This window comes from Sciurus carolinensis, unplaced genomic scaffold, assembly GCF_902686445.1.
Source record: "Sciurus carolinensis unplaced genomic scaffold, mSciCar1.2, whole genome shotgun sequence".
Classification (NCBI taxonomy): Eukaryota; Metazoa; Chordata; class Mammalia; order Rodentia; family Sciuridae; genus Sciurus; species Sciurus carolinensis.
In genome coordinates, this window is record NW_025920302.1 from 53,178 (window position 1) to 79,648 (window position 26,471).

The 26,471-nt window shown below is 34.8% G+C and overlaps 1 protein-coding gene across 1 annotated transcript in view; it reads right to left on the reverse strand.

The window, feature by feature from the left end:
* Positions 1 to 2,823: 2,823 nt before the first annotated feature.
* The window catches only part of LOC124975536 (valacyclovir hydrolase-like), a 28,594-nt gene continuing 4,946 nt past the window's right edge, over positions 2,824 to 26,471 (reverse strand). Inside the window, exons 3-4 of the mRNA XM_047538212.1 lie at positions 8,851 to 8,945; positions 2,824 to 3,601 (exon numbers count right to left, since the gene is read on the reverse strand). Coding sequence (XP_047394168.1) covers positions 2,824 to 3,601; positions 8,851 to 8,945 — 873 coding nt within the window. The remainder of the gene's footprint in view (positions 3,602 to 8,850; positions 8,946 to 26,471) is intronic.

Sequence of the window (26,471 nt, forward strand, 5' to 3'; positions counted from 1 at the left end):
GCTGTGCCTTTGTGTGTGTGTGTGTGTGTGTGTGTGTGTGTGCACATGCATAATATGTGTTTCCTGATGTCACAGGTCCTGCAGATGCCATAGTGGCACGCTTATCCCCAAGTGGCTCCACCTCAGCTCTTCATGGCCAGTTCAGACACAGAGCTTGATTTTTAAGCACCAAAGTATGGTTTTTATGCACCAATATATAGTGCAGTCTCTGAGTTGTGTAAGTTTAGGCAGTGTTTTTGATGTTGGGTTTCTCTGTACCAAGACACTCTAAGGTGCAGGTTGTAATTTAGCCTCCTCTGCTCACACTTGTAAATCCACAAAGCTGTGCCAAATCCACTCCAGCAGTCACTGGTGGTGGGCTATGGTGTTTTTATTCTGGTTCTCATACTCAAATTTCTGAGTCTATAAGGCTCTTTCAGTTTCAGTGTTCAGTATTTAATTTTGGTAAAATCTCTCCTTCACCCATCTAGGCTGAGAAGCTTCACACCAACTGCTTTGTTCTTATAGCTTGAAATGCAGCTTCCTCTACTCTGCTGTCTACCAAGTCTCATAAATTAGCATTTAAAAAAACATTTTTCTCATGTTTACTAAAATATTATGTTCCCATTGTAATAGTTTAAGCCTTGTTAGGTTACACATTTATAGAAATTGAAAAATATGCCCATTTCAAGCAACACCTTCTCTTTCTCCTCAGCTTTGTCCATTAAAAATGAAAATAATTTAGTGTCTTTCATTATGCAAACAATAGTTCATCAATATTGATCAGTATTAAACTCATTGATATGTACAATTTCTGAATTATGTTTTGCCTAAATTTCTAAATCACATTAAGTAGCAACTAAAATGGCATCAGAGTAAAAGAATTTTGAAAAGTAGATGTGTATTAGAGTCTTAGAATTGCATTAAGACTGAGAACATATTTCATAGCCTTAATTTTAATTGATATTAATAGTTACACATAGGAGTTGAATACATAATATATAGATAGTCATTGTTGTACATAGTAGTGTTGTCAGGTTTATCCCAACAAAATTACACATGCATGGAATTTGATTTTAGTTCATGGTTCAATCCCTTTCCTGCCCTCTTTCCCTCTGTCCCTCCTCCCCTCCATTGATCTCTTTCCTCTTCTCTGATAGGCATCTTTTCCCTTGTGTATTTATTTAGTTTTTATTGATTCTTTTTACTTATAAATAACAGTGAAATTCCATGTGGTATATTTATGCACCACATGCCATCACTTTTGAAGAGTTCATTCTCCATTACCTTTTCTTTCCAGTCCTTCCAGTTGGCCCCTCAATATTCTTCTACACCATGATCTTCCCTATATCTTCTCATAATTATGTCCTTTTCTCCTCCTTTCCTTTATTTTACTCTAGCTTCCACTTAGGAGAGAATACATTTGACCTTTGTGATTCTCAGTTTGACTTTTTTCATTTAACATGATATTCTCCATTTCCACCAATTCACTAGCAGTTGACATAGTTTAATTCTTCTATATGGTAAGTAGAATGACATTATGTATATATACAAAGAGTTCTTAATCTTTTCATCCATTGATGGGCATCTGGATTGATTTTATTTTATTTATTTATTTATTTATTTATTATTTTTTAAATAAGAGGGTTTATTAAGCAAACAGAGTGTCTCCCTAAAGGGTAAGAGAGAAAATGAGAGAAAAAGAGAGAGACAGAGCACAAGAGAGAGTGTGAAAAGTGAGGAGACATCATGAAAGCAAGGAGGAGAGAGAGAAGCATGAAAGTGAGGAGAGGAGAAGAAAAAAGCATGAGAAAAGTTTCTGGATTGATTTTATAATGCAATTCTTGTGAATTGGACTACTATAAACATTGAAGGAGCTGTATCACTGTAATATGCTGATTTTTGTTATTTTACAAAAATAAATAGGAGTGGGATGTTGTGGTTCCTTCTCTAGTTTTATGAGAAATCTTCAAATTGCTTTCCAGAATGATTGTACTAGTCTGCAGTGCTTCCAGCAATGCACAAGTTTCCTTTCTCTTCACATTCTTGTCAGCATTTATTATTGTATTCTTGAACATTACCATTCCAACTGGAGTGATCTTAAATCTTACTGTATCATTTCCCTGATTGCTAGAGATGTTGAACATTTTTTGTATGGTCGTTGTCCATTCGTGTTTCATTTTTTAAAAAATTTCTTCTCAGTATTTTTACCCATTTATTTGTTAGGTTGCTTTTGGGGTGCATGAAGCTTTCTGAGTTATGTATGCTGGATATTTATAGCTTACTTGTGGAGTAGCTAGAAAAGAATTTCACCCATTCTCTGGGTAGAATATATTTTTTTATTCAGCTTTCTAACTTATAAGGTAAACATCTTCCATCTAATAATAGCAGAAAACACAGGAACAAATTAAGGAAAAGAAAGAGTCTAATTAGTCTTATCTTTTCAATTCAGAGCCCGATTTCTTTGTGAATCATTTGGAGCACAAGTGTCTGATACTGCTATCTGGGATTCTTTTTTTTTTTTTAACTTAAAGTTTATTTGAAAATAAAATATGGCAGGGATTTACTTTTAAGACAATGACAGAAACTCACAATTCATGTTCAAAATAAAGATTTCATCTCTGTAACTATTAAAGCTAGAGGCTGCTGCACATAGTCATTATTCCTGTTTGCTGAGAATCACATTGTTCAGAGGGTAGAGAGCCTGGGAAGGCAGGTGAACTGAGCTGTGATGTAAAGCAGGGAGTTTCTGAGCTTCAGAGCATCATGGTAACTAACAGGCAGTGATGTGATGAAGTGGGATGCTAAGGGACCACTATGACACAAAAGTTCTTAGGGGCATTTTTATTGCAGGAAGTTTTCTGCGAACTTGTTGAATTCATTAGCAAAACATAAATGCAGGTTGTGTTTGCCTTCTGGCATAAGATGTAACCGTGACCCTTTCACATGCTCATGTATGAAGTCAGCATGAAAACGTGGGACAAGAAGATCCTTCTCCCCATGCACAATTAGGGTGGGACACTGAACCAGGGGTAGCAAGTGCCGACAGATGTTACCATTTGGTAGATGTTTAAACTGTCCTATGCCATCCACCCACTTTTCACAGGTTTTGTCCAGGTAGTCATATCCATACAGGGCTTCTAGAGGCTTCCTTGTTTTTTGACTCCATTTAGAAACATCCCAGATACCCTGATAAATTCTTTCATCCTCTTCAGTGACATAGGCATTAGCTCCCCAAATCACCATCTTATTGATATAAGATGGATATTTCACAGCAGCAAAGAGTTCAGTTATGCCACCGTCATTCCATCCCAGCAGGGAGAACTTCTTGAACTTTAGCATCTTCATCAAATCAACAGCATCTTTTGCATCCCTTTCAAAAAAGTCCACTAGGAAGTCTCTACCTGGGGGTCTGGAATGTCCATATCCTCGAGGATCCCAGGCCACCATAGTTAAGAGCTTCTTACTTAGGTTCTTAAGCTGGGGTGCAAAATCAGTCTCTCCACTTCCCAACATCCCAGGAAGCAGCAGGACTGCATGCTTGCCCTCTCCAGTCTGCTGATAATGCAGGTGAACACCATTCACAGATACTTTGGCAGAGGTCACTGAGGTTCTTGAGAGACTGAAGCAGGAGGATCAGTCATTTAGTGAGATCCTCAGCAATTTAGTAAGACCCCATATGCGGGGAAGTAAATCCTGGGCTTCTGAGGCAAGAAGAGCAGCTGCGGTAGCGGCCCGTGGCCCACCTTGGTAGCACAGCCTCACCACCGTGATCCTAGGTTGCCCCGCTGATATCTGGGATTCTGACACCATAAATGGAAGAGAATCAAGAGGACTTGAGTAACATCGAGGAAACTTCCATGTTATTGAAAAGCCTATACTGCAAGGTTAGTTCTTCACATTTAAATGTTTGCTATGAAAAATCAATGTGAAATAACTGTTAAGCAGTGGCAAAGATGTGTTCGTAATACAGGATACATAATGCACAGTTTTGTAAAATTTCTCTAACAGTGAACCAGGGTACCTTTCTGATAAGGCTTGGTATTTCTGGAAAGTAGATATTCTTTGGAATGTAGATTGATAAACCCTGATATAGAGTTGAAAATTTGGCTTATTAATTAAATAAAATATTCAAATCCTTTACTAATATGTTTTAGGGTATAGGACTATTGAGAAAAAAGATGCGACTGTGTTCTCAAGAAATGAGTAGAGGGGCTGGGGAGATAGCTCAGTCGGTAGAGTGCTTGCCTTGTAAGCACAAGGCCCTGGGTTCAATCCCCAGCACCCCCCCCAAAAAAAAGAAATGAGTAGAGATTATGTGGCAACTCTAGGCAGAGGAGCAGCATTGCAAAGAGAAGGATCAGCACACATGGAAGTGCAGTGGAATGAGAAGGAAGAAATTACCCTTAATTTACTTATTTATCATATTCTTATGTTCAGACAGCATTTTGTAAGAGTTTTAGCTCAGTTGTGGAATTTTGCAAATTTACTGTTTTTGTTGTTTTCCAGAGTGGCATTTTACCACTTTTACTTGCCATAAGTATAAAAAAAGCTGATAGTACAGACTTTAATTCAGAGGAAAGCAAATATACATGGTGTTGACCTGAAGGGAAGGTACAGTACTTTATTCATTTATAAAACCTTAGTGGTATAGTAAAAATCACTCAAGCAAAAATTATTAGCTCAATAGGAAGGACAATATTAATACAACTATTTAGAATAGAGTGATATATATAAACAGAAACCTGAGTTAGGATAGAAAATCAATTATTCAAGCTAAGCAATATAAATAAACCTGAATATGATTCAAAAGTATTGGCAGATGTTTGTTATTTTGTTTGTGGTCACATGATATTTTGTTAGCTAAAGATTTTTCCTATTAGTTTTGCAAAGTATGGACATTTACTTTACATTTTGATTCAGTATTGAAAATTTAAAACTTTCTTTGTATTTTTAACTTCTACTACTGATATATTGTTCTTTTTGAAATGATGTATTGAGCATAAATAAGCATTTAAAATTATTTTGTCAGTTGGTTGACTGTTCTAAATTTCTTTCCTCTTAGAATAATGATGTTACTTTATTCCTAAGTGATTATTAATTTCTATTGCCAGAAGCTGTAAATTTTTAACATATTATGATATTTTTGTTTTTAATTGGAAGGGACAGGGAGAAGAAAATAGTTTTAATGGGATAAATGTTTCCTTTAATAAACATAAGATATGGACAGTTGGTAAAGAGAAAAAAAGATAAGTCTTAGATTCGTGCACAACTAGATTTCTTTCCTAGCTTTTGTAATGCATCACCTTGAAGACAATACTTATGACTAAATATAAATATATTTCCTGATCACTATTATTATTATTATCATTATTAGCAATCTGGAAATAATCCATTTTTTTTATCTTTAGCTGACTGTGAGTTACAATACATCACATCACACTATTAAAGAAATGGAGCTTTCTTAATTGAAATTTTTACCATTTTCTGATAAATGACTTCATCATAGTTATCATTCATTGAAGGATTTTAAGTTTTCTCCTTGGGAAAGAAGTTTATTTTTTTTTTCCTTTTTGACTTTAGGGTGATTTGCAAAACTGAACATTTGCTCTCCCAAGATGTTTATGTGTATTAGTATCAGTAGAGTAAGATGTTGAGTTGGAAAAATATTACAAATTAGCTGTTCAAATAATTCTATTAAATTACTTAAGTTTGAAGTTATCTCTGTTATTGTAGAACAGCCCTCATGCTTGCTCTGGAACACAAATTAGAACACATAGCTGAACTGCTTCTCCAGAATGGTATTGATGTCTCTGCTACAGATAACTTTGGACATATGGCATTAGCTTATGCTACTGCTAGTGGTCATAGTGGGTAAGTGTTCACATTAAAATACTAATCAACCTTGATTGGAGGCTCAAAATAATAACAGCTATTGCATTTTACATATGAGGTGAAATTTCATGGTACAACTATATATGAAACAATAGTGCATTAGAGTAGTTCATCAGTCAGCAGTCCTCCAAGAGTCTAGATTAGAAGTGGTGATGAGTGTGAGTTCTCCAGGGGTCCTTTTTTCCCTCTCCTCTCCTTTGCTTTCCTCATCTCCTTATATATGCTAGTGAATTGCTGTACCATGGAAATGCATCACTAGCCAGTATATTAGGGTTTTAGAGATTTTATCATCATGGATCCAAGTCTTATCTCTGTCATTCCAAGTATAATTCCTGACCATGGGGTATAAACCATGTCACACTTTGATTTTCTGAATTAGCTATTTGGATCTTGAAATGCCCAGTTGAGCAGAAAAATCATTATACTCTCCCCTGATTATTAGATTTTCCACCATCATTTAATTTCTTGAGGATGTGAGGATTTTCTTAAAGCATAAGGAGAGGGGAGAAGACTTTTAAAATGCTTTTGTTTCTGTCAAGTCTGTTGCTGCTGTGTTGCTCTGCAGTCTGGTGATGATTACCTTTTACTACAAAATGCCCTTATTGATTCCAGTACCTGAGTATTCATGGTAATACACACTTAGACTTAAAAGTTACAACACTATTTTAAGTTAGGGTTCAACCCTTATTTTTTGGAAGAAGTCCTTAATCTTAAGAGAAATTAATTGTGCAAGAAGAAAGAGCTATTGTTTTAGGGACATGACATTTTCTGAGATCAAGCTATTATCATTTAATATACTTACTTTATTTCCCTCAATGCATGATCATTACATCTTACTTTCTTTTTTCTTAATATAAGCTTATGGGTGCAGTGGCACATGTCTGTTCACCCCAGGTATTTGGGAGACTGAGGCATAAGAATTGCTTGAGATCAGGAAATCCAGAGCAGCACAGGCATCATTGTGAAATCCCATTTCAAAAACAAAAGAAAATAAAACAATTTACAAATAATTGTCAAGTTAACAAAATGTCTGGACTTACAAATGTGAACTGCATATTTTAAAGTCTGATTTTATATCTATGTTGTCTAGAACATTTTTATGTATTGAATATGGTTTTTGTTTTTCATATTAATATTGAAATTCTAATTTTATTAATTTATCATACAAGTCATAGGGAATTAATTCTTCAATATATGAAAGCAAAACATAAAAATTCTGTAAATATCAACCCAGATAACATTTCTGAAAATGAGTTTTTCTTGGTGTACATGACTTCTATCAAAAAATAGGAGTATGCTGGGTGCAGTGTCAGCAATCCTGTAATCTTGGCAGCTCAGGAGGCTGAGGCAGGAGGATTGCAAGTTTAAAGCCTCAGCAACTTATTGAGATGCTAAGCAACTCAGCAAGATACTACCTCAAAAATTAAAAAAAAGGACTGGGATATCTTTCAGTGGTTCAGCTCCCCTGGGTTCAGTTCCTGGTGTAAAAATAAATAAATAGGATTAAGAATGTTCTGATGGAAAAGGAGCAGTTAAATATATATATATATATATATATATATATATATATATATATTACATTAAATATATTAACCCTCTGTATAGAGATATTTCTATTTCATGATTTTCCTGTTTGGTTTCCTTCAATACCCTACCCTCATGTAGTTCTGTTTTTTAAAGCTGTTTTATAAATCAAGAGTTACATTTATCTTCAGGTTACTATTCATATTTAGTTTTATGAAGAAAGTTTTCCTTTATAATATTTTTTCTTTTTCTATGATTAAAATCTTTTTTTGAATTTTTATTTTTACTTTCTGTTGTGCTCTCTTGCTGTTTATTACTTATTCTCACAATTGAATATTCTTTATATCTATTGACTGAATCAAAATCTCAGTGAATTTCAGAATTTGAAGAAATTTTAGCAGCTAATCAATGTACCCACTCATCCTTCAATATGTGTTTGACATGCTGGCCAAATAATGGTCACGATGGTGAACTTGAACTTATAGATATTAAAGGGCCTTTTGTGAGTATTGAAAGGGGTAGCAATGAGATTTGAACTGAGGCTCCTCAATTCTAAACTCAGTGCTTCTCTTTATTATCACTGTGTAGTGAATGTTTACAACAGACATAACAGGGTAGGAGTGACTGAATAGCAACTGAAGTGGGTAAGAATGGAATTACTAAGTGAGGACAGTGGTAGAGTATCAGAGTGAAACTAACCAAGGGAAGGGCAAGACTGAGGAGGAACATCACTGCATTAGGTAGAAATAAGGGATATATAAAATAGACCAAAACCTTGGGGTTTATGACCAGTTTGATTAACACAAAACAGATATTCAGGACATAGAGTATGGGATGCTCTCTAGAAAGGCATATTAAAATAGAATTTGAAGGAAGTTTTGATAGTCCCATTATACTCTTGTTTGTTTAATTGGAATAGGTGACAAAATTCAAGGTTCTGTTGAAAGATACTAAAATAATTTGAGACACTGGGAAAAGTTTCCAAAGTTTACAGAGATGTGAGAATGGCTTAGAGTTTAAAACACTGGGGACTAGAATCTGTTGAATACATGGATCTATGGCCTCTAGCAAGTGTCCATTGTCCTCCATTACTTTTCCCAACTCACTGATGTCCTTCACATATATATGTGTGATAGATCATGGTAGATCATGGAGATAACTGATGAGCAAGTCATCAAATAGCTTCACTTCAGTAGTTGGTAATGTGTTTATACTAAGGCCTGTGATTGAGATCCCATTTAGCTTATTTTCAAGAATGCAAAACAAAAACAGAAAGAGCTCTGACTCTTGGTCCTTTGAGTGTAACCTTGTGTCAGGAATCTTCATCTTCACAGGATGTAGATTTAAAAGATGGAGAGTGCCACTGAGTCCTGAAAATGAGAGACTGGGGAGTTGGATCCAAGAGGAAGAATGATATTTCAATTATATTTAGGGAAACACAGGCACAATTACCAGTGTTCTGATTTTGTAGCAATCTTTCCTCGAGTATCTGATTGCCTGTAAATGTAAGTGATTGCTAGTCCATTTGGATCTGAATAAAGAGACACCTATACAGGTAAAAAGATATTTTATGATTTATAATATTTCAGTGTGCCTGTCAATAGTATTCTCAATAACAACATATTCTTGAACATTCAGTGTTTAAATTTTTTTAAGTTTTTTATGAAACTCAGTACACTGTTTGTGGGTAAAGGGAAGCAATAGGTTTATTTATTTATTTTTTCTATTTTGATGGGTCCTGGGGATTGAACTCAGTTGCACTCACCCACTGAACCACATCCCCAGTCTTATTTTATATTTTATTTAGAGACAGTCTCCCTGAGTTGCTTAGGATCTTGCTTGTGCTATTATTTTTATTTTTGTTTTTCTTTCTTTTTATGTACTGGTGACTAAACCCATGAATGCTTAACCACTGAGACTTATCCCAAGCCATTTTGTTTTAGGTTCTGTTTTGAGACAGGGTGTTGTCAAGTTGTAGAGGGCCTCACTAGTTTGCTCAGGCTGGCTTTGAATTTAAATTCTCTTGCCTCAAATTCCCAAATTGCTGGGATTACAGGCATGCATCACAACACCCTGCAAAATGGGGTATTTGTTTTTGTAGGTGATATTCATGCTGAAGAACCAGTACCACAATTTTTAAGCCAGCATATTTAGTCTTTGATCCATGGATAACCAAGAAAGAGGGCAGTCTGCATCTCGCTACCTTGTCTTGGGTTATCAAAGGTCTGTTCCAATTCAGGTAAAAAGAAAATATTATGATAGCTATTAATTTGATTTCAAGTTCAGCCTTCAAGACAGTCAGTTTCTGAGAATAAACTGTTCTCAAGTTCTGCCAATATAGTGACTGTCATACTGAAATGGAATTAAGAGTGTGTTCATTGAGGGGCTGGGTTGTGGCTCAGTGTAGAGCACTTGCCTGACATGTGAGGCACTGATTTAGATTCTCAGCACCACACATAGAGAAATAAATTAATTATTTGAAGGTCTACCAACAATATGGGTATGTTCATTGACTATTTTATAGTTTGAAAAACTTGAGGCAGAGTTTTATAAAACAGCTTATGTTTTAATCAAATCAATCAAGAAATAGCATTTCATATAGGTGAATCCCAATTTTTACCAGTTTATTGAGAAAAAACTACCTACCCACTTTATTATACATTTTTTCTCTAAAGTCATCCCACTGAAACTGTTCCTGATGGTGCCTGTTTTACATTGGATGAGCTCTACTATCATTCTCATTTAAAGTTAAAGTGATCTTTTGTTCAATTAATTTTCTTGCTCTTAATATTGAGTTTTGAGGTGTTAATACTTCAAACGTAGCAATGGTTTCCCTGATATATTTTTGGCAAATTGGCTCAGAAAAAAAATTTAAGAGAATTACATTGATATTTTTTAACATGTATAAATGCCAGTGTTACATTGAGTATTTTAGCATAGGGGGACTGGAGGAAACTTGCCTGGAAAATACATATGACAGTAAAACTGTATTAGAAAAATATTTCTCATTGCCAAAGAAATATGAAATTTTTTGGTCAAGGATTTTTTTGTTAGGTTTACATTAGTGTGAAAATTAAATCATACTTACATGATTTTTAACATTTGTGCTCAAGGTATTTTTTGTAGAATCATGGAATTTCCCTCATGCCTTTAATTTGAAATAAGTAAAGCACATTGCTTGCAGTCTTTTTTTTTTTTTTTTTTGGACCCTTTATATTTTACTACCATATATTTCCAGGAGAATTTTTTCATTATTTATATTCTTGGCCCCATTTCTACATTAAAGTAATATTAGAAATTATGGAAACATAGAAAATTAGAGTATGTATATTTATTTATGGATTAGGGGCTGCAGTTGTAACAGCACTTGCCTAGTCTGTGTGAGGCACTGGGTTCATTCTTCATTGTAACATAAAACTAAGTAAATAAATAAAGGTATAAAAATACAATAAAATTATTAAATATTTGCATTTATAAAGGATTTGACCATGCTTTCTGGTTCTTTCCATAAACAATATATTTAAAACTCTTCATGTAATTGAAGATAGATGTCTTGTGCAAAATAATAACCAGTTCTAGAAGCAGAGACTCTCAATAACCATATGATGATGTTAGTTTCATAGTTTTTTGTATCATAGTGTCTAAAAGTATCCCAGCCCTTATGTCACCTTGTGAGATCCCAAATTTTAAAAGTTATTTGCTTAGTTATGTAACTATTCACTTTATACCTTTCAATTTTTAATGAGATTTTCAAAGTTAATAAATATATTTGCATATTTTCTGAAGCAGCTACAATAAGGTTTCAAATGTAAAAACTACTTAATTTTTTGAACATGAATAAATTTGTAGAAAAAATTTGCTATATAATGAAGTGTTCTAAATAACATGCATGAAATGACTATCAGTTAACTCTACTGAATTCTAAATATTATGCTTTAAATTTGTATTCACTTTTGATGTCTGGGATATATAAATTTAGGTGAGTTATCTTGAATTGGTGCCATAAAAAGAAGCAATCAAGTTAGAGAAATGTCATAAATAAGAAAGTAGGAACCAGAGTATTCTCCAATCATCCTCTAATCATGAAGTATATATTTGGACTTAAAATGAATATTTGCTTATTTTTTAAATGATTTACTCCAAAACTCAGTATTTTCTTGTAGAAAACATCTCTCCAATCTCTGTTCTTTCAATCATCTCAGTCACCATTCCTTGGTTATTTTGTAAATCTTTTAGTTTAGTAACTGTGTGTGGTTTCCATTCACTGCCCTCACAAGATTGTGGCATTCTTTTTCTCTTTCTTGGATGGATCAACATTTATATTTACATTTATTGTTTTCTATTTGACTCATAGGATGGACAGAGTGTATAATCTTTGTAATCCCAACTGATTTTATTTATAAGGTACTCTTAAAGCTCAGGTCTCATGCTTTCACCTCATGAGATAATATTTGCCAATATAAGTCACAAAAGCTCATTCAAAAAATCACATTTAAATTTCTAATTTTTTAAAAGCACGCTGAAGTACAGATGACTATAATTTATCCTAGGTAATTTGGATTAATAAAATAGTTTTATGAGTGTCGGTGTTTGTGCAATTATCTTAGAGGTAAGGGGAGTAACATTTCAGATCTCCGTCTTATCTCTAATCATTCTCACTCCCATGAGAAGACATAGCTTAGTAAGTTGAGGAATTGAAGTTTGATTTTATATTGGAATGGCTCAGAAATGTGTTCTATTTCGCTTCTATCCTGCAGTAAAGGAAACTATTATGATAAATTTTCTTATTTGGTACATTTAAATCTAAATATTTTTTTTCTTCTTAGAATGTCCCCAAAGAAGAAGGAGAATGAATCAAGGAAAGAGGGTAAACTATAGGAAGAATACCTATTGTTGAGTTGCTCATTGATTTGAAATTAAGGAGCATTTGCATATACTCTCTACTTTGCTTTTATTATTACAGAAGCAAACACTAACACTAGGGAACCAGAAATCAGAACATTACCTGACAACTGTATTGCCGATCATAAAAAGAAAAAGGTGGTTGAAACCACTCTCTTAGAATGTTGCAGCATAAAGAGCAATCCACATTTTCTCTTCACATTAGTTGGCCCAAAGGTAAAATTAAAAAAATATATATTTTCTTTATTGTTCTTACATATTATCTCTCGTATGCACATAATGATGCCAAACAACCTAGATATAAATTTAAGGCCTCTCAGTCCTAATAAGAAGAATAGCAACAGTTGTGGTATATGTATAGAGTCAACATTTGCAGAATATGATGCAAGTAGTCAATTCTGTGGCAAGTCATCATATAACAAAAGAATCAGAATGTGATCCAAAAGTATGGCTTGATTAATATAAATAGAAAGAATTCATTTATGAAGGGAAAATTATGCTTAGTCTTTGGTATGTTATGGTAAGTTCCTCCTCTTTCTAGTTCCTCTGGGCTTTGTAATAAAGGGCCATTGAATATTGTCAAAGACTTTTCCTCCAGGTATTAAAATTATCTTATAATTTTGTCCTTGATTCTTTATCTGGTGTATTAGTTTTATTAGTTTTCATATATTAAACCATTCTTGCATCCCTTGAATAAAACCAGTTGGCTCATGGTGTATGCTGTATATGTGTGTGTGTGTGTGTGTGACCCAAGAGACTTAACCAAGGTGTACTCTAAAACTGGTCACACCTCCAGTTCCTTTTGTTATTCATTTTGAGCCCAAGTCTCTAAATTGTCCAGGTTGTCTGAAACTACAAATCACCTGACACAACCTCCTGAATTTCTGGGAGTGCAAAATACACCACTTTTTTCCGCAGTGTTTGTTGTTTTTAATGTAATGTTGAGTATATTTTTCTAGTATTTTATAAAGACTTTTAGACTGCCATCCTCAAAGATATTGAACTGTATCTTTCTTTCCTTGTTGTGTTCTTATTTTCCTTTTCATTCAGGATAATACTGACTTTGTAGAATTACTTTGGAAGTGTATTTCCTTCTCTCTTACATATAATGGTGGGGCACTGGTATCAGTTCTTCTTTGAATATCTGATAAAATTCAGCCCTGTGTTCACCTCTGGTCCTGGAGACTTTTTATTACTGCTTCAATATAATTGCCTGTTATTAGGTTGGATTTTTGCATTCCTTTGATTCATGTTTTGAGTTAGATTCATATCAACTATTTCATACATATATTCTAGGATTTCCATTTTTTACCATGTTGGTCTTCATAATGTTTTTCTAGATGTTCCTATTTTTTGAAAAATAAGTTTTCCGGATAATTCCTAGTAGTGTTCTGGATTTCAGTGATGTTTGTTGTAATATTTCTCTTTTGGTTTCTGGGTTTATTTATTTGTTTCTTCTTTCTCTTTCCTTTCATTACCTTGGTTAAGGGTTTATCAATTTTGATTCCCTTTTTACAAACAAAATCTGATCCTTTAATACTTTGTATTTTTTCTTTATTTTCTATTTTATAGTTTAAACTGATAATTAATATTTCTTTTATTCTACTTGTTCAAATAGATTTATTGTTTTTCTAATACCTTGGGTTGCAACATTAGGTTTTTTATTTCAAATCTCTCTGATTTTTAAATGTAGAGAGTCATTTTTATGAACTGCTTTTGCTAGATCAGGGGAGAGAGATGGGAAGGGAAAAGAAAGGGAAAACTATGCAAATTTATGTATATGTCATGAGAAATTCCAATATTACATGTAAATATGCTTCAATAAAAGAAAATAAAATGCTGGAAAAAAATAACTATTTTTATTGTATCCCATAGATTCTGGGATGCTGTATCACTATTCTCATTTTATTCTGAGGTTTTTAAAAATTTACCCCAACTTCATCAGTGATCCATTGAACATGAAAATGTATTGTTCATTCTCCAAGTGCTCATACAGTTTTTGTAGATTTTTATTGCAGTTTATTCTTATTCTTAGTTCATTATTTTTGTACATAAGATCAGGGTTAATTTTGACATTATTATAAAGCATGGGATAAAACTTTCTCCAATTAAGTACCCAATGCTTTCCCATTCCCTTCCATCCTCCCTCCTGATGTTACCTACCTCTAGTCTACAAATCTTTCTTCTGTTTGTTTATAGTTGTCTTAATTTGTGCTTTATGGATATACATAAAGGTCAAAGTCACAGTGGTATTCTCACATGTGTACACAGGAAAGTTTGTTCAGATTCATTCCACCATTGCTCTCTTTGCTTTCCCTGCACACTCCAGCCTTAATTCATTTCCTCCACTCATCTGTTCTCTCTTTTATTTTTCATAAATTCCCCATTTTTACCCTTTATTTTTGTCTAGCTTCTTCAAATGACAAAAAATATTCTTCAAATGATGGAAACATGTTACTTTCTAAGACTCTTGTCTATTTTACTTAGCATGATATTTTCCTGTTTTATTCATTTACCAGAAAATGTCATGATTTCATTCTCATTTATGACTTAGTAAAACTTCATTATAGGGGCTGGGATAGTAGCTTGGTTATAGAGCATTGCCTGGCACTTGTGAGGAACTGGGTTTGATCCTCAGCACCACATTAAAAAAACAGAAACAAAATAAAGATATTGTGTTCATCTACAAATAAAAATATTTTTTAAAAATCATATATTTATATGTATAACACATATTTATATACATATATGTATATGTGTGTGTATATATATATATTGTTTGTTTATTAATCTGCTGATGGGTACCTAGACTGATTAAATTGCCTGGCTTGTTGAATTGTGCTGCTATATACATTATGTTTCTTCCAATATATAATATGTTTATTTTAGATCTTTTGAATATATATCAGTAACGGAGATAACTGGGTCATACAGTGGTCCCATTACTATTGTTTTAAAGTTTCTCTATAATGCTTTCCAGGGTGATGGTGCTAATTTGCAGTTTCATCAACAACAGATGAGTGAACCTTTTCCTTGTATCCCTGTTAACATTTATTAATAGTTGACATTCAAACTGAAGTAAAGTTTCAGTGTACTTTTGATTTGTATTTCCCTTACTGCTAGACATGTTGAACACTTTTTCATACACTTATTGTCATTTGCATTTCTTTTTTAAAGAAGTATCTCTGTAGTTCTTTTGTCCATTTATTTATTTGGTCATTAGTTACTTGGAGATAAGTGTTGTAAGATTTTTACTTATTCTGGATGGTAATCCCATGTTTGAGAATAAGATGGCAAAAATCTTCCCCCATTCTGTAGGCTTACTTCTTATGTTATTAATTGTTTCCATTGGTGTGTAGAAACTTTTTAATTTGATGCCATCCCAACTCCTGATTCTTGATTTTATTTATCATGCTTTAGGAGTCTTTTTAAGGAAAATAGTGCCCATGCAAACATGTTGAAGTATTCAACTTTAATTTTCTTGTAGCAGTTGCAGCATTACTAAAATAATTCCTAGGTCTTTGATCCACTTTCAGTTGACTTATGTGAAGGGTAAGAGATAGGGATCAAATTTCATTCATCTTCATATGGATACATGGTTTTCCCAGGACCATGTGTTGTTGTTGTTTTCTAATATCCTTCCATTTTAATGTGATGAGTCTCATGATTGATTTTGCTTGTCTTTATTTTAATTGTTTCTTCATTTACTAAACCTTGTTTTGTGTTCTAACACTTGATATATTATAAAGTTTCTTGTGCTACTGAAAACTAGGTGTATTCTTCTGTTATCAGATGAAACATTCTGTAGACAACTGTTAAGTCATTCTGAGTTAAATTTGAGGAACTTTATTGATATTTTATTCAGGTGACCTTCTCACTAATTATGTTGTATTAAATTCACCTGCTCTTACATCATTGGAGCCTATCTGTCCCTGAGGATAAGTAGTGTCTATTATATAAAATTGGGTGCACTATCATTCAAGCATAAATATTTACAGCCATTTATTTTCTCTTTTGGTTTTTCCCATTATCAATACGTAGTTACCTTCTTTGTCACCTGTGGATAATTGTTGCTTGAATTCATCAAGTATGAGAATAACAACCCTTTCTTTCCTTTGGCTTTCATTTGCATGGAATATTGTTTTCATCCTTCCAGTACTAGTATGTGAACATTGTTGGAGGTCAGCAGTGTTTCTTGCTGACAATATACATTTGGGTGTATTTTAGGCTATATGATTTAAGTGTAGAATTAAGAATTAAGGCATTTTGCATGCAGTGTTAAAATAGTGAGGTACGTGTTTCTTTCTAATATTGAATTAACTATTAATTCTCATCTGCTTATCTATTATTCTAGTAAAATGTATTATTTCCTATGCTCTCATCATTGATTTTGCTTTTCTTTTTTTTTCACATCAGATTTCTCTGTGTATCTTCCACAATGTTTACTTACTTGTCATAAACTATTTCAGTTTATACTTGTCTTGGTCTTTATTTCTGCTTTGATTCTGAAGAATAACTTTGACACAGATAGCAAGCAAGGTTGGCAACATTTCTGTTTTATCACTTGAAATGTGCTGCTGGCCTTTAGTGTTATCCAGATGTATCAGCCTTTATAAGTAACTTGATGCTTCTTTCCTGAATTTATACAATGATTTTCTCTGAATTTTTGGCATTTTCACTGAAGTATAACCTGGACAGATTCTGTATAGGCCACATTTATTTGGGCTTCAAAATGCATCCTGTGCCTGGATGTACATTGTTCCCACAAGTAAGGAACTGTTTAGTTATATGCTCACTGAATATGTTTTCTATGAAATTGGACTGTATCTCCATTCCTTCCTCAAGATATGAGTCTTCCATTGGCTCTTTTAAATTTGTGCCAGAACTCTTGTATATTTTTGTTTAATGTCTTTCACTTTTATTATTATATGAAAGTCTACTTTATCCACATCATCAAAATTTAACATTCTTCCTTCTTCTTGATACAGTATTTTGATGATACTTCCCATTCAGATATTTATTTGAGTTAGTGAATTTATCATTTTTGGAGTTTCTTCAGGAGCTCAATTTCCTTGTTGGAATGTTCTTTCAAAATCTGTATTGAGTTCTTTAACTTATTTCTTGTTTCTCTTATTTCCTCAATTATTTACAACCAATTATTTGAATTTTTGTATAGCATATCTTCCACAAAAATGTTTGTGGATTGATTTCTCAGGGAACTAGGTGCTTTTGGTGGTTTCTTATTGCCTTGCTCTCTCATGTTTTCTGTGTTAATATGCATAGACTTGTGCATGCATTTGAATAGAGTTCTTTTCCCTTCTTAGTTGTGGTCATATTATTGAACCAATTTCTCTTTTTATATAACCTGATCATGGTTTATATTTTATTGTCAAAGTCCTAACTCAGTGTGACAAAAGTTCCAGGATCACTCACTCATCCAAACTTCTTTAAGAATAAAGAATAAATACCAGTGGTAGCAAAATATTAGAAGCAAAGCACATGTTTAACTTATAAAACATTAAAATGATGTCTGTAATGTTAATAACTATGAGAAGTGATGAGTGATAATGTACAATGAACAACACTTTAGCCACCATTGATTCCAAAATTAATATTAAAATATATAGGCAAATGTGGGCTGGGAATTGTGGTGCACACCTGTTATCACAGTGGCTCCAAAGGCTGGGACAGAAGAACCATGAGTCTAAAACCACCTCAGCAATTTAGCAAGGCCATAAACTATCAGTGAGACTCTGTAAAGAAAATGTAAAAGGGCTGGGGATGTGGCTCAGTGGTTGAGCACCCTTCAGTTCTATCCCTGGTACTGAAAAGTAAGTGGTCGAGGGGAAAAAGATGGAGAATGAGGATGAATATTACAAATGGAATATTGAACAGATACAAATGAGAGACAAGAAAGCAAGTGCAAAGAAAACCAATAAAACAATGAAAAGAGCATGTGAAATAGAAAGATAAAAGCATAAAGGAAAAGCAGAAACATGGAAGACAATTAAAAATTGAAAACCAAGAGGAGTATATGGTTTTCTCCTTCCTGATGTAATTAAAATGTCAACACTTGTTTCCCCAACTTCTAGTTGTACAATATGGCAACTTGGGGAGATTTCTGTGGATCAACTATATTTCTACTTGTTTCTTCTCCATTCTATCCCAAACAGGCCAATGCTTTATTTGGAGACTTTAATGTGAAAAACTTTCATCCTTGCCTACCAGGAAGTGTTATAGAACCCTTGCCAACTGAAGAAGAGAAGGTAAAATTTACTTTATATGCAGAGAATATACAAGCTTATGGTATAAAATATGTCATCTATCAGTGTGTAATATTCTAGTTTTTAAGTTTAATTTATTTCAAAACTGGAAAATTGGGTGTCACCTTGGTGATTAGTAAACATTTATGCATCTCATTATTGATATTAATTTTGCCAGGGCATCTCTCTGAGTCTTACTCAGAAATGCATTAGTCATTTATCTGGTAATGCATATAAAAGAGAAAAACATGGCATAACAGGACCTATAGAAGGTAAGAACCACATGTTATAAAATAACATTGGCTAAAATGTTTATTTAAAACATGGGTACTAGTAGATTCTAGTAGTTGAAGAATTAAAGATAACAAATACATAGAAAGGAAAAAGAGTGAAATGGTAGTAGGTGGCATATCTTATTAAGTTTCAGTAACAGATTAAATTGAGAATGTCAACAAAGGAGTTGAATTCCATTTCAGGATCTGCTTAGTGTGGAGATCCTCCCTGTCATGTCCCGCATGGATGAGGAAAGAGTTAACTGCTGGAGGAGGATATTGGCTGTTTTTCAGTCTATTTCCCAAAAACTTATGTACTCAAGAAACACACAAGAGCCAATACTCTTTTTAAATGAGAGGGGCATGACAGGTCTGGCCATTCTATCTCTGGCCTCTAACAACAACTACTCACCCAACTCTCTTTTATTTTTAATACACAGGTAAAGGGGGTTAAGACATGGAGGAGCTTCTTCTGTGATCATCAGGATAGAGTGATGCTAGGGAATCCATTCTCTTAGGGGAGATATTCCAGAAGGAGTCAGGGAACAACTGGCATGCAACACCACATGCTTCCTGATAATCTGGGACAGAACTTTGTGCCTGTCAGTTCCTAGAAATCATGTTTCTGCATTCCATGGCTCAGCCTAGTCTGATTCTGCTAAATAAGAATGGTTTCCCATAGCTTATATCAGAGGAAAGTTGGTAAATAAAAAAGGGGAGAGAAGAGAGAACGAAGAATAAGAAAATTAAATATTACAGACAACAAAAGAAAGCAAAAGAAGTGGGTGCACATTGTGAAGGGAGGTAAACTCAAACATTAGAAAGTGGAAGAGCACAGCTTTAGAAAAAAATTTGAGTTTCCAATAACAACACTGGTCTGAGAGACAAAGTAAAATTTTCCAACAGTTCTTTGATTTATCAACATTGGAAAGTAATTAAGAAATGCATGTCACATCATGCAGTGCTATATTTGGTTTGCCATAAATAAATATAAACACATATGATCCACCATAGGTGTATGTAATTTATTGCTATATGAAAGTTTCTGACTTGCTAGAAAAGTAAATATGGTGCAGAATAATATAATCTGAAAATGAAAAAAAGGTAGGACTATTATGAAAGGATCAGCAAAGTATACCCTGATAAAATATTCACTGAAAGATTATGAATACTAATACACCTACAATTTGGGGAACAAAATATGATGATTTCAAATAGGCAAGTTATGTTAGAGGAACTGTTAGAAGTGTAGCTATACCCAAGAATGCTCAAACTTTACTGAATACAATATTGGAATGATGTTCAAAATGCACATTGTACTTAACAGGTTTTTGCATTCATATTTCTAAAACATCTAAAGATATTTCTAATGTTTCTGATCTGTGGACCACATTCTGATTTGCAAGGGAGGAAACTGCCTGAGGAAGTCTAAATGAAGAGCTGTTGCATGTTAGTTCAATCATAACCAGATCCAGTGAAAGCACAATTTTTTTTTTCTGAGCATATCTCTGGGGAAAGGAAAAGGACAAAAACAAGAAATATACAAAAATTATATTCCTAGTCAACCAAGTACAATGACACAACTGAAATCACAGTGAACCCAGAGACTGGTACAGGAGGATCACAGGTTCTAGGCCAGCCTCAGCAAAGAGTGAACTGATAGTGATTTAGCAAGAAGTTATCTCATAAATAAATAAATAAATAAGTCAGAAAGTTAGTAAGTAAGTAAATAATGCTGAGGATGAGGATCAGTCATATAGGTCTCCTGGGTTATATATCTGGTACCAATTATATGTATTTTAAGATACAACTACTGAATAGGAAGAAATTATAGTAGGAATGATCCAAGACCAAAGCTCTAGAAATTGCTTTTGAATAGCTAACAGGAAGGGGAAATGAGCTAGGTAACTCTGGAAAGGAATGCAAAGGAAAAAAGAGGAATCATTTCAGCTGGCCCAGCTTCATAAAATTTGTTCATTTAATTAAACTTCATTCTATACATGTCACTGAAAATTGTCTATCCTCTGTATTTCTGGAAACACTCCCTTCATTCAGGCCTTCATGAATGTCACACTGGACTGTTGCCTTCTCATTGTTTATCTGTATTCTCACAAAGGCCCTTCATGTCTACCACCCACAGCATTGATATTCATCTAGCTACACTGCATATGCAGCCATCAACCTCTATCCCTTTTCCTGCCTGTGATTTCCTCTGTCATTACTCCTCACCCATCCCTATATGGTCATACAAATACAGGTCCATTTGGTGCTTTTCTCTGTGTCATGCTACAGCCTTCCCTGTTCTTACCATTTCCTGCATCTGGCTGATAATCTCACTCCTTAAGCCTCTCTTTATACCAACCTCCAGAAAAGGCACCTTTTTTCCTCAACTACTTCTTACCAAAAAACTTACTCAGTTATTGGTTCAAATAATTAGAACTGTTGACACTGAGGTGATATTAAAAAAAAATCCCCATCAATCTGGGAGCAAATGGATTAGATTTGTACAGAAATTTATTACAGATCAATTTGTTAGGTCCTAGGTAGAATAGTTGCTTCATTATTAAGGTAGCCCCAAGGGAGGAAAATACTATATCAGGAAGGATAGCCATAGTCCTGAAGGACTGAACAAATAGTTTGCCTTCTAAAAGAAGAAAATCAATTTGTCATAATAGTAAAAATACATTTTAGATATGAAGGTATTCATTGACAAATGAGTAAGAATTATCAGACATTAGGAAAACAATATTGACAGAGCATGTTGAAAAGTTATTATGAAGAGAGAATAGCAATCTGTGAATTTGAATATTTTGTAGGTATTTTTAAAAATGTATTACTAGGAAATCTTAATTTTTATGGAGGGATAATTCTTTGATTTATTTTTATGCATTAAACCTATTAACATGTAGTTTTTCCCTGATGAGTTTTGATGTTCTCAAATAGGAAAAGCATACATAGAGTAGTAAATATTTGCTGGATATAGCTGGTCACACATAAACATAGCTTCTTAGGAGGTTGAGATGGGTGAATGGCATGATTGATGACACCCTGAACTATTTAGAATGGCTCTGTCTCAAAGTACAATAGGTTTGGCAATACCACTCATTGATAGAGTAATTGCTAAGGTTGCACAAGTCCCTGGATAAAATCACAAAACATGAATACACATACACACACACACACATACACACACACAAGCACACATAAAACCCAAACAGCACAATAAGATAGTTTCTAAAGTAAATGATGATCTAGTATAAAGCCTATTACTAGTATTTAATTTGATAGACTGTTACCCTTTCCAGGAGTTTTAAGGAACTTAAGTAAACTATCCATTTGTCAACAGACTACTGTTAGATGTAACATTAGAGGAAGAGGAGGAAGGGCTTATATTGGCACTGAAAATAAGCAGTCACAGGTATGTAAACATGGGAATTTGAATTCATTGTTTCATCCTGTTTTTCTCACATCCAGAATGTAAATTAGTTTTGTATCTCTGTGCCTTCCTCAATCCCAATAATTCTTAAATTTGGTCTTTTCATGATGTCCCATAGTTCTTGAAGATGCTGCTCATGATTTCTTACCATCTTCTCTGTTTGGGCAACTTTATTTTCAAGATTAAATATTTTGTCTTCATTGTCTGAGGTTCTGTCTTCCTGGTCTAGTCTTTTGGTGATGCTTTCCATTGAGCTTTTTATTTGGTTTATTGTCTCCTCCATTTCAAGGATTTCCATTTGTTTTTTTTTTGTTTTTTTTTTTTTTTTTGAGAATCTCTATCTCTATGTTGAAATAATCTTTTGCTTCCTGAAGGTGCTCTTTCAGCTTATTGGTACTATCATTCATTGCCTGCATTTGCTCTCTTATCTCATCCTTTGCTTCGTGAATCATCTTAATCATGTATAATCTGAAGTCCTTTTCTGACATTTCTTCTAACATATTGTCATTGGATTCTATTAATATAAATCTAGAATTGCTTGGATCATTTTCTTCCCTTGTTTTTTCATGTTGTTCATGTATTTTCCCCTCTAGCAGTGCAGATCTGGGGTATTGCAGATTTCCCCCTATAAGCTTATAGTGGCCCTATAGGTTTCCAAAACCCTTTCTTTAAGGGGAGATCAATATTAGCAGTGTCCAAATCAGACACTATTCAATCCTAGACCAAATAGCCCCTATGGGGACAATAACAAAATTGTCACAGTAAACAAAATGAGTTCAAATACTATCTTTGGTAAAACAAACAGGTTTGCAATAAGGTCTGCAGTTTCTAATGGAGGACAAAGAGGATGCAGAGGGATATAGAATGTAGCTGTTAATGGGATAAGAAAAGAATATACAGAAGTTCTAGAAAATAGAAAGGTGAGAATGTAATCAAAAGAAATCAGATGTTAGCATGCAAAAAAGGGAGACAGAGACTCTGAGGGAACATGTAAACAAAAGAAAAAGAGAGCAAGAAAAGTAAAGAAATAAAAACTTAATTTTTTAAAAAAGGAGAAAAAAGAAAATCTACTGTATAACAGTCATATACTAATGAAACCTCTCAGTGTTCAGTAGCCTGAAGCATGAGAGGTACCTGACAATGAGCTTCAAGCCTCCGGCAAGTGTCGCAGGATGGGGTTTGCCCCACCCAAAGATCGGAGCTACAGCTTCCAGAATTATCCAAGATGGTCAATCTAGCTTCAAAATGTGTTGGCAAATGGGGAGCTGCAGCTCAGGGGTGGACGTGGTCAGCTGGAGGTCCTGGAGACAGGATGCAATTGTTCGGCAGGGGTCCTGGAGGTCTGGTGTGTTTGGTGTGGTTGTGTGATCCTGGAGGCTGGATGCAATCATTTGGTCTGGGGTCCCAGTGATAGTGTGCAGTCTGTTGGTCTGGGGGTCCTGGCAGCAGGGAGCAGTCAGTTGATGTGAGGGTTCCAGAGGCAGGAAGTGATCGGTCGGGTTGAGGGATCCTGGAGGTGAGGCTCAGTCAGTCCAGCCAGGGGTCCTACAGGGCCTGGCTGTTGTCTCAAAATGGTGGTAGCCACATGTAATCAAACCTGCAGGTAGTGTAACAATGAACTTCCAGGCAACAGCAGGCAGCTAGTACTCCACTGGTGGTCGGCAATCAGTTTGCTGACTGGTGTTGGACTGATCGGGAGGTGAACCTCATGCATTGGGTGATGGATAGGTGTAAGGCAGGTGATGGACAGGTGAGAGGCAGGCAAATGGCAGATGATCAGATGATAGATGCCTGACAGTGAGCAATCTGCACTCAAAAAAGTCTTCAATGTGCTGGCAGACTGCAGGTCATCACAGCAGATAAATGGGGTAAACACCAGGGGATCAATAAGTAGCAAAAATCTCCAGAATGTAAATTAGTTCAAATGAAATGACCTTTTGCAAAACTCTTTAGGAATCTAAATGTCATAAATTAATATTTATATCTAATGCAAACTAATGAGTGTAAAAATAACATTGGAAATCATAGCAACCTAAACATGAGTTTTATTCTAGTAATTGAAGCATTTTTTCTGAATATTGTTTGTGTTTTCATTGATAAAACCTCACTGATGAAAACATTAACTATAAGATTTATGAATAAACAGTTAAAATTATGAACATACATAACTGATTGCCACTGATCTCATTTATGTCCTAGAACAGTTATTCCCAATGGTGCAAAATTTTAATTTCAAAGGAACATCACTAGTTCCAAGGTTAAAGCTTCCATCATCCCTTGAAATCACTGTCTATGTTGAGGCAGATAATAGTCTCAAGTGATCTCACAGCTAACTTTTAACCAAATAGCAACCATCTAGAATGGGACCTTTGTGTTTAGGGTAAAATCAGTATTTTTCCAATTCATTTCCTTAGTGAATGTTAGAAAAAAAGGGTCCTTGGATGCAGTTATTGGGGAACTATGAAAATTTTGGAGGTGTCTTATTGTTTTCTCATGTTGTGTGTGTTAATAGGTTAAATTTTGCATGCATTTAGAAGGATCCCCTCTTAGTTGTGGGTCCTTTTGGGGTGTAACTTCCTCTGTGTGATGTATCTAGGCAGTGGTGAGGTCTCAGTGTCAGATCAGCACTGAACTTTACCAACATGCATGGCTCATGGTCCTTCTTTTCTGCATTGACTGATTGGTTTGGTGGGATTCTCCACAGCTGATTAGAGGGGAGATTTTTATCTTCCACTCAGCCAGGTTTCCCTGGCACAGCTTGTGGACTCTTCCTCCTGTGGATGTCTTTCTCATTCTAAAAGACAATATTTCTGGGTTTTATCTGGCAGCAGACTGTCTGTGCTGACTCTCCACTGAATTCCCCAGCCCCTCTTTTTATCATGTGGCCACACTCCAGTCAGTCTGACTTCATCAGTGGAAATATCAGGAAGCACTGTATGTGTATGTGAAGCCACAATTCTTTATTGGAAGAATTTTTAGTTTTTCTTCAATGAAATATGATGCAATGTTGGGAGAAATCCTAGTTCTTGGCTAAAAGCAGTTAATGTCTCAAGTGTGTAAACTTGCACAGAGGAGCATTCTGATTCTCTGACCTAGGAATGTAAACAACTACCCCAAGTTGACCTAGTGTTACCAAGAGAATCTGTATAGGAGTCTGGTGGTCTGATTCCCCTGTGGCACATTGAGAATGGGCAAGAAACTTATATAATGTATAGCTGTTCCTACAGTAAACTAGTTTGCAGGGTGCAAGCCACCAGCCTGCTTCCACCCAACTCTCGGAGTCTGGGGGTCTTCATTCAGCAGGGCTTACCTGCACAAGAGCTAGCCTGGCACCCCTACAGGTGAGGTAGAGAAAAGTGTTTCTTTTGGGAAAAACCTTTTTCCTACATTAGCGAATGCCTCAGCAACTCAGCCAGACACTGTCAGTAAATCAAAACAGACAAAGGGATGTGGTGATGGCTCAGAGGGTCAGGGGTCCTAGGATCAATATTTGCAGAAAAAACCTGAATATCAACACACATTACATTAAAGAACATCCAAAAGTGTGATAGGCCTTAGTGAGCAAGAAGACTGGATCCTCAAGTTTTGTCAAATTTTAACATCCTATTTATTGCTTGGACTTGCACCACCACCAACACAACACAGGCCTAATGTCTCTGCTTACCTTCTTTCAGTGTGACTTCTTTCAAATAGGGTTTCATGTGTCATTCCTCACCCTGCGAAGAACAATCCACTCATTCCCAGAACCATGGTGCATGTGAGAACACCATATCCTTCACACAATTCTACACTGCATCTCTTGAGAAACTCAATCAAAATTAAAAACAGCCTATGAAAGTGCTACTTTCCTGTTAACACTGGACCTCCAATGATACAGGGAGACTACATTGCAGAGTCACCCATCCTCCTGAATGCTATCAGCAGGAGCTAAATTGTATTCATCGCCAGATCATACAATTTGACTTCAAGTCATTTGTAATCAGATGCAAAGGAAAACTGAGAAAAGGCAGGGCCAAGAGCAGCTCTCTTTGGTCCTCACCTCTTGCTTTTCCAGATGACATTGAGGTTCACATGGAAAGTGCTGAGGTGTGCAAGTCCACTTCACTTGCACAGATTCTGGAGTGTGATCAAGAAGCCTGGTCATTGCAAGATTCATGCAGATGTCATTTTGAAGTTCCTGCCATTGCAACCTGGTGAGCA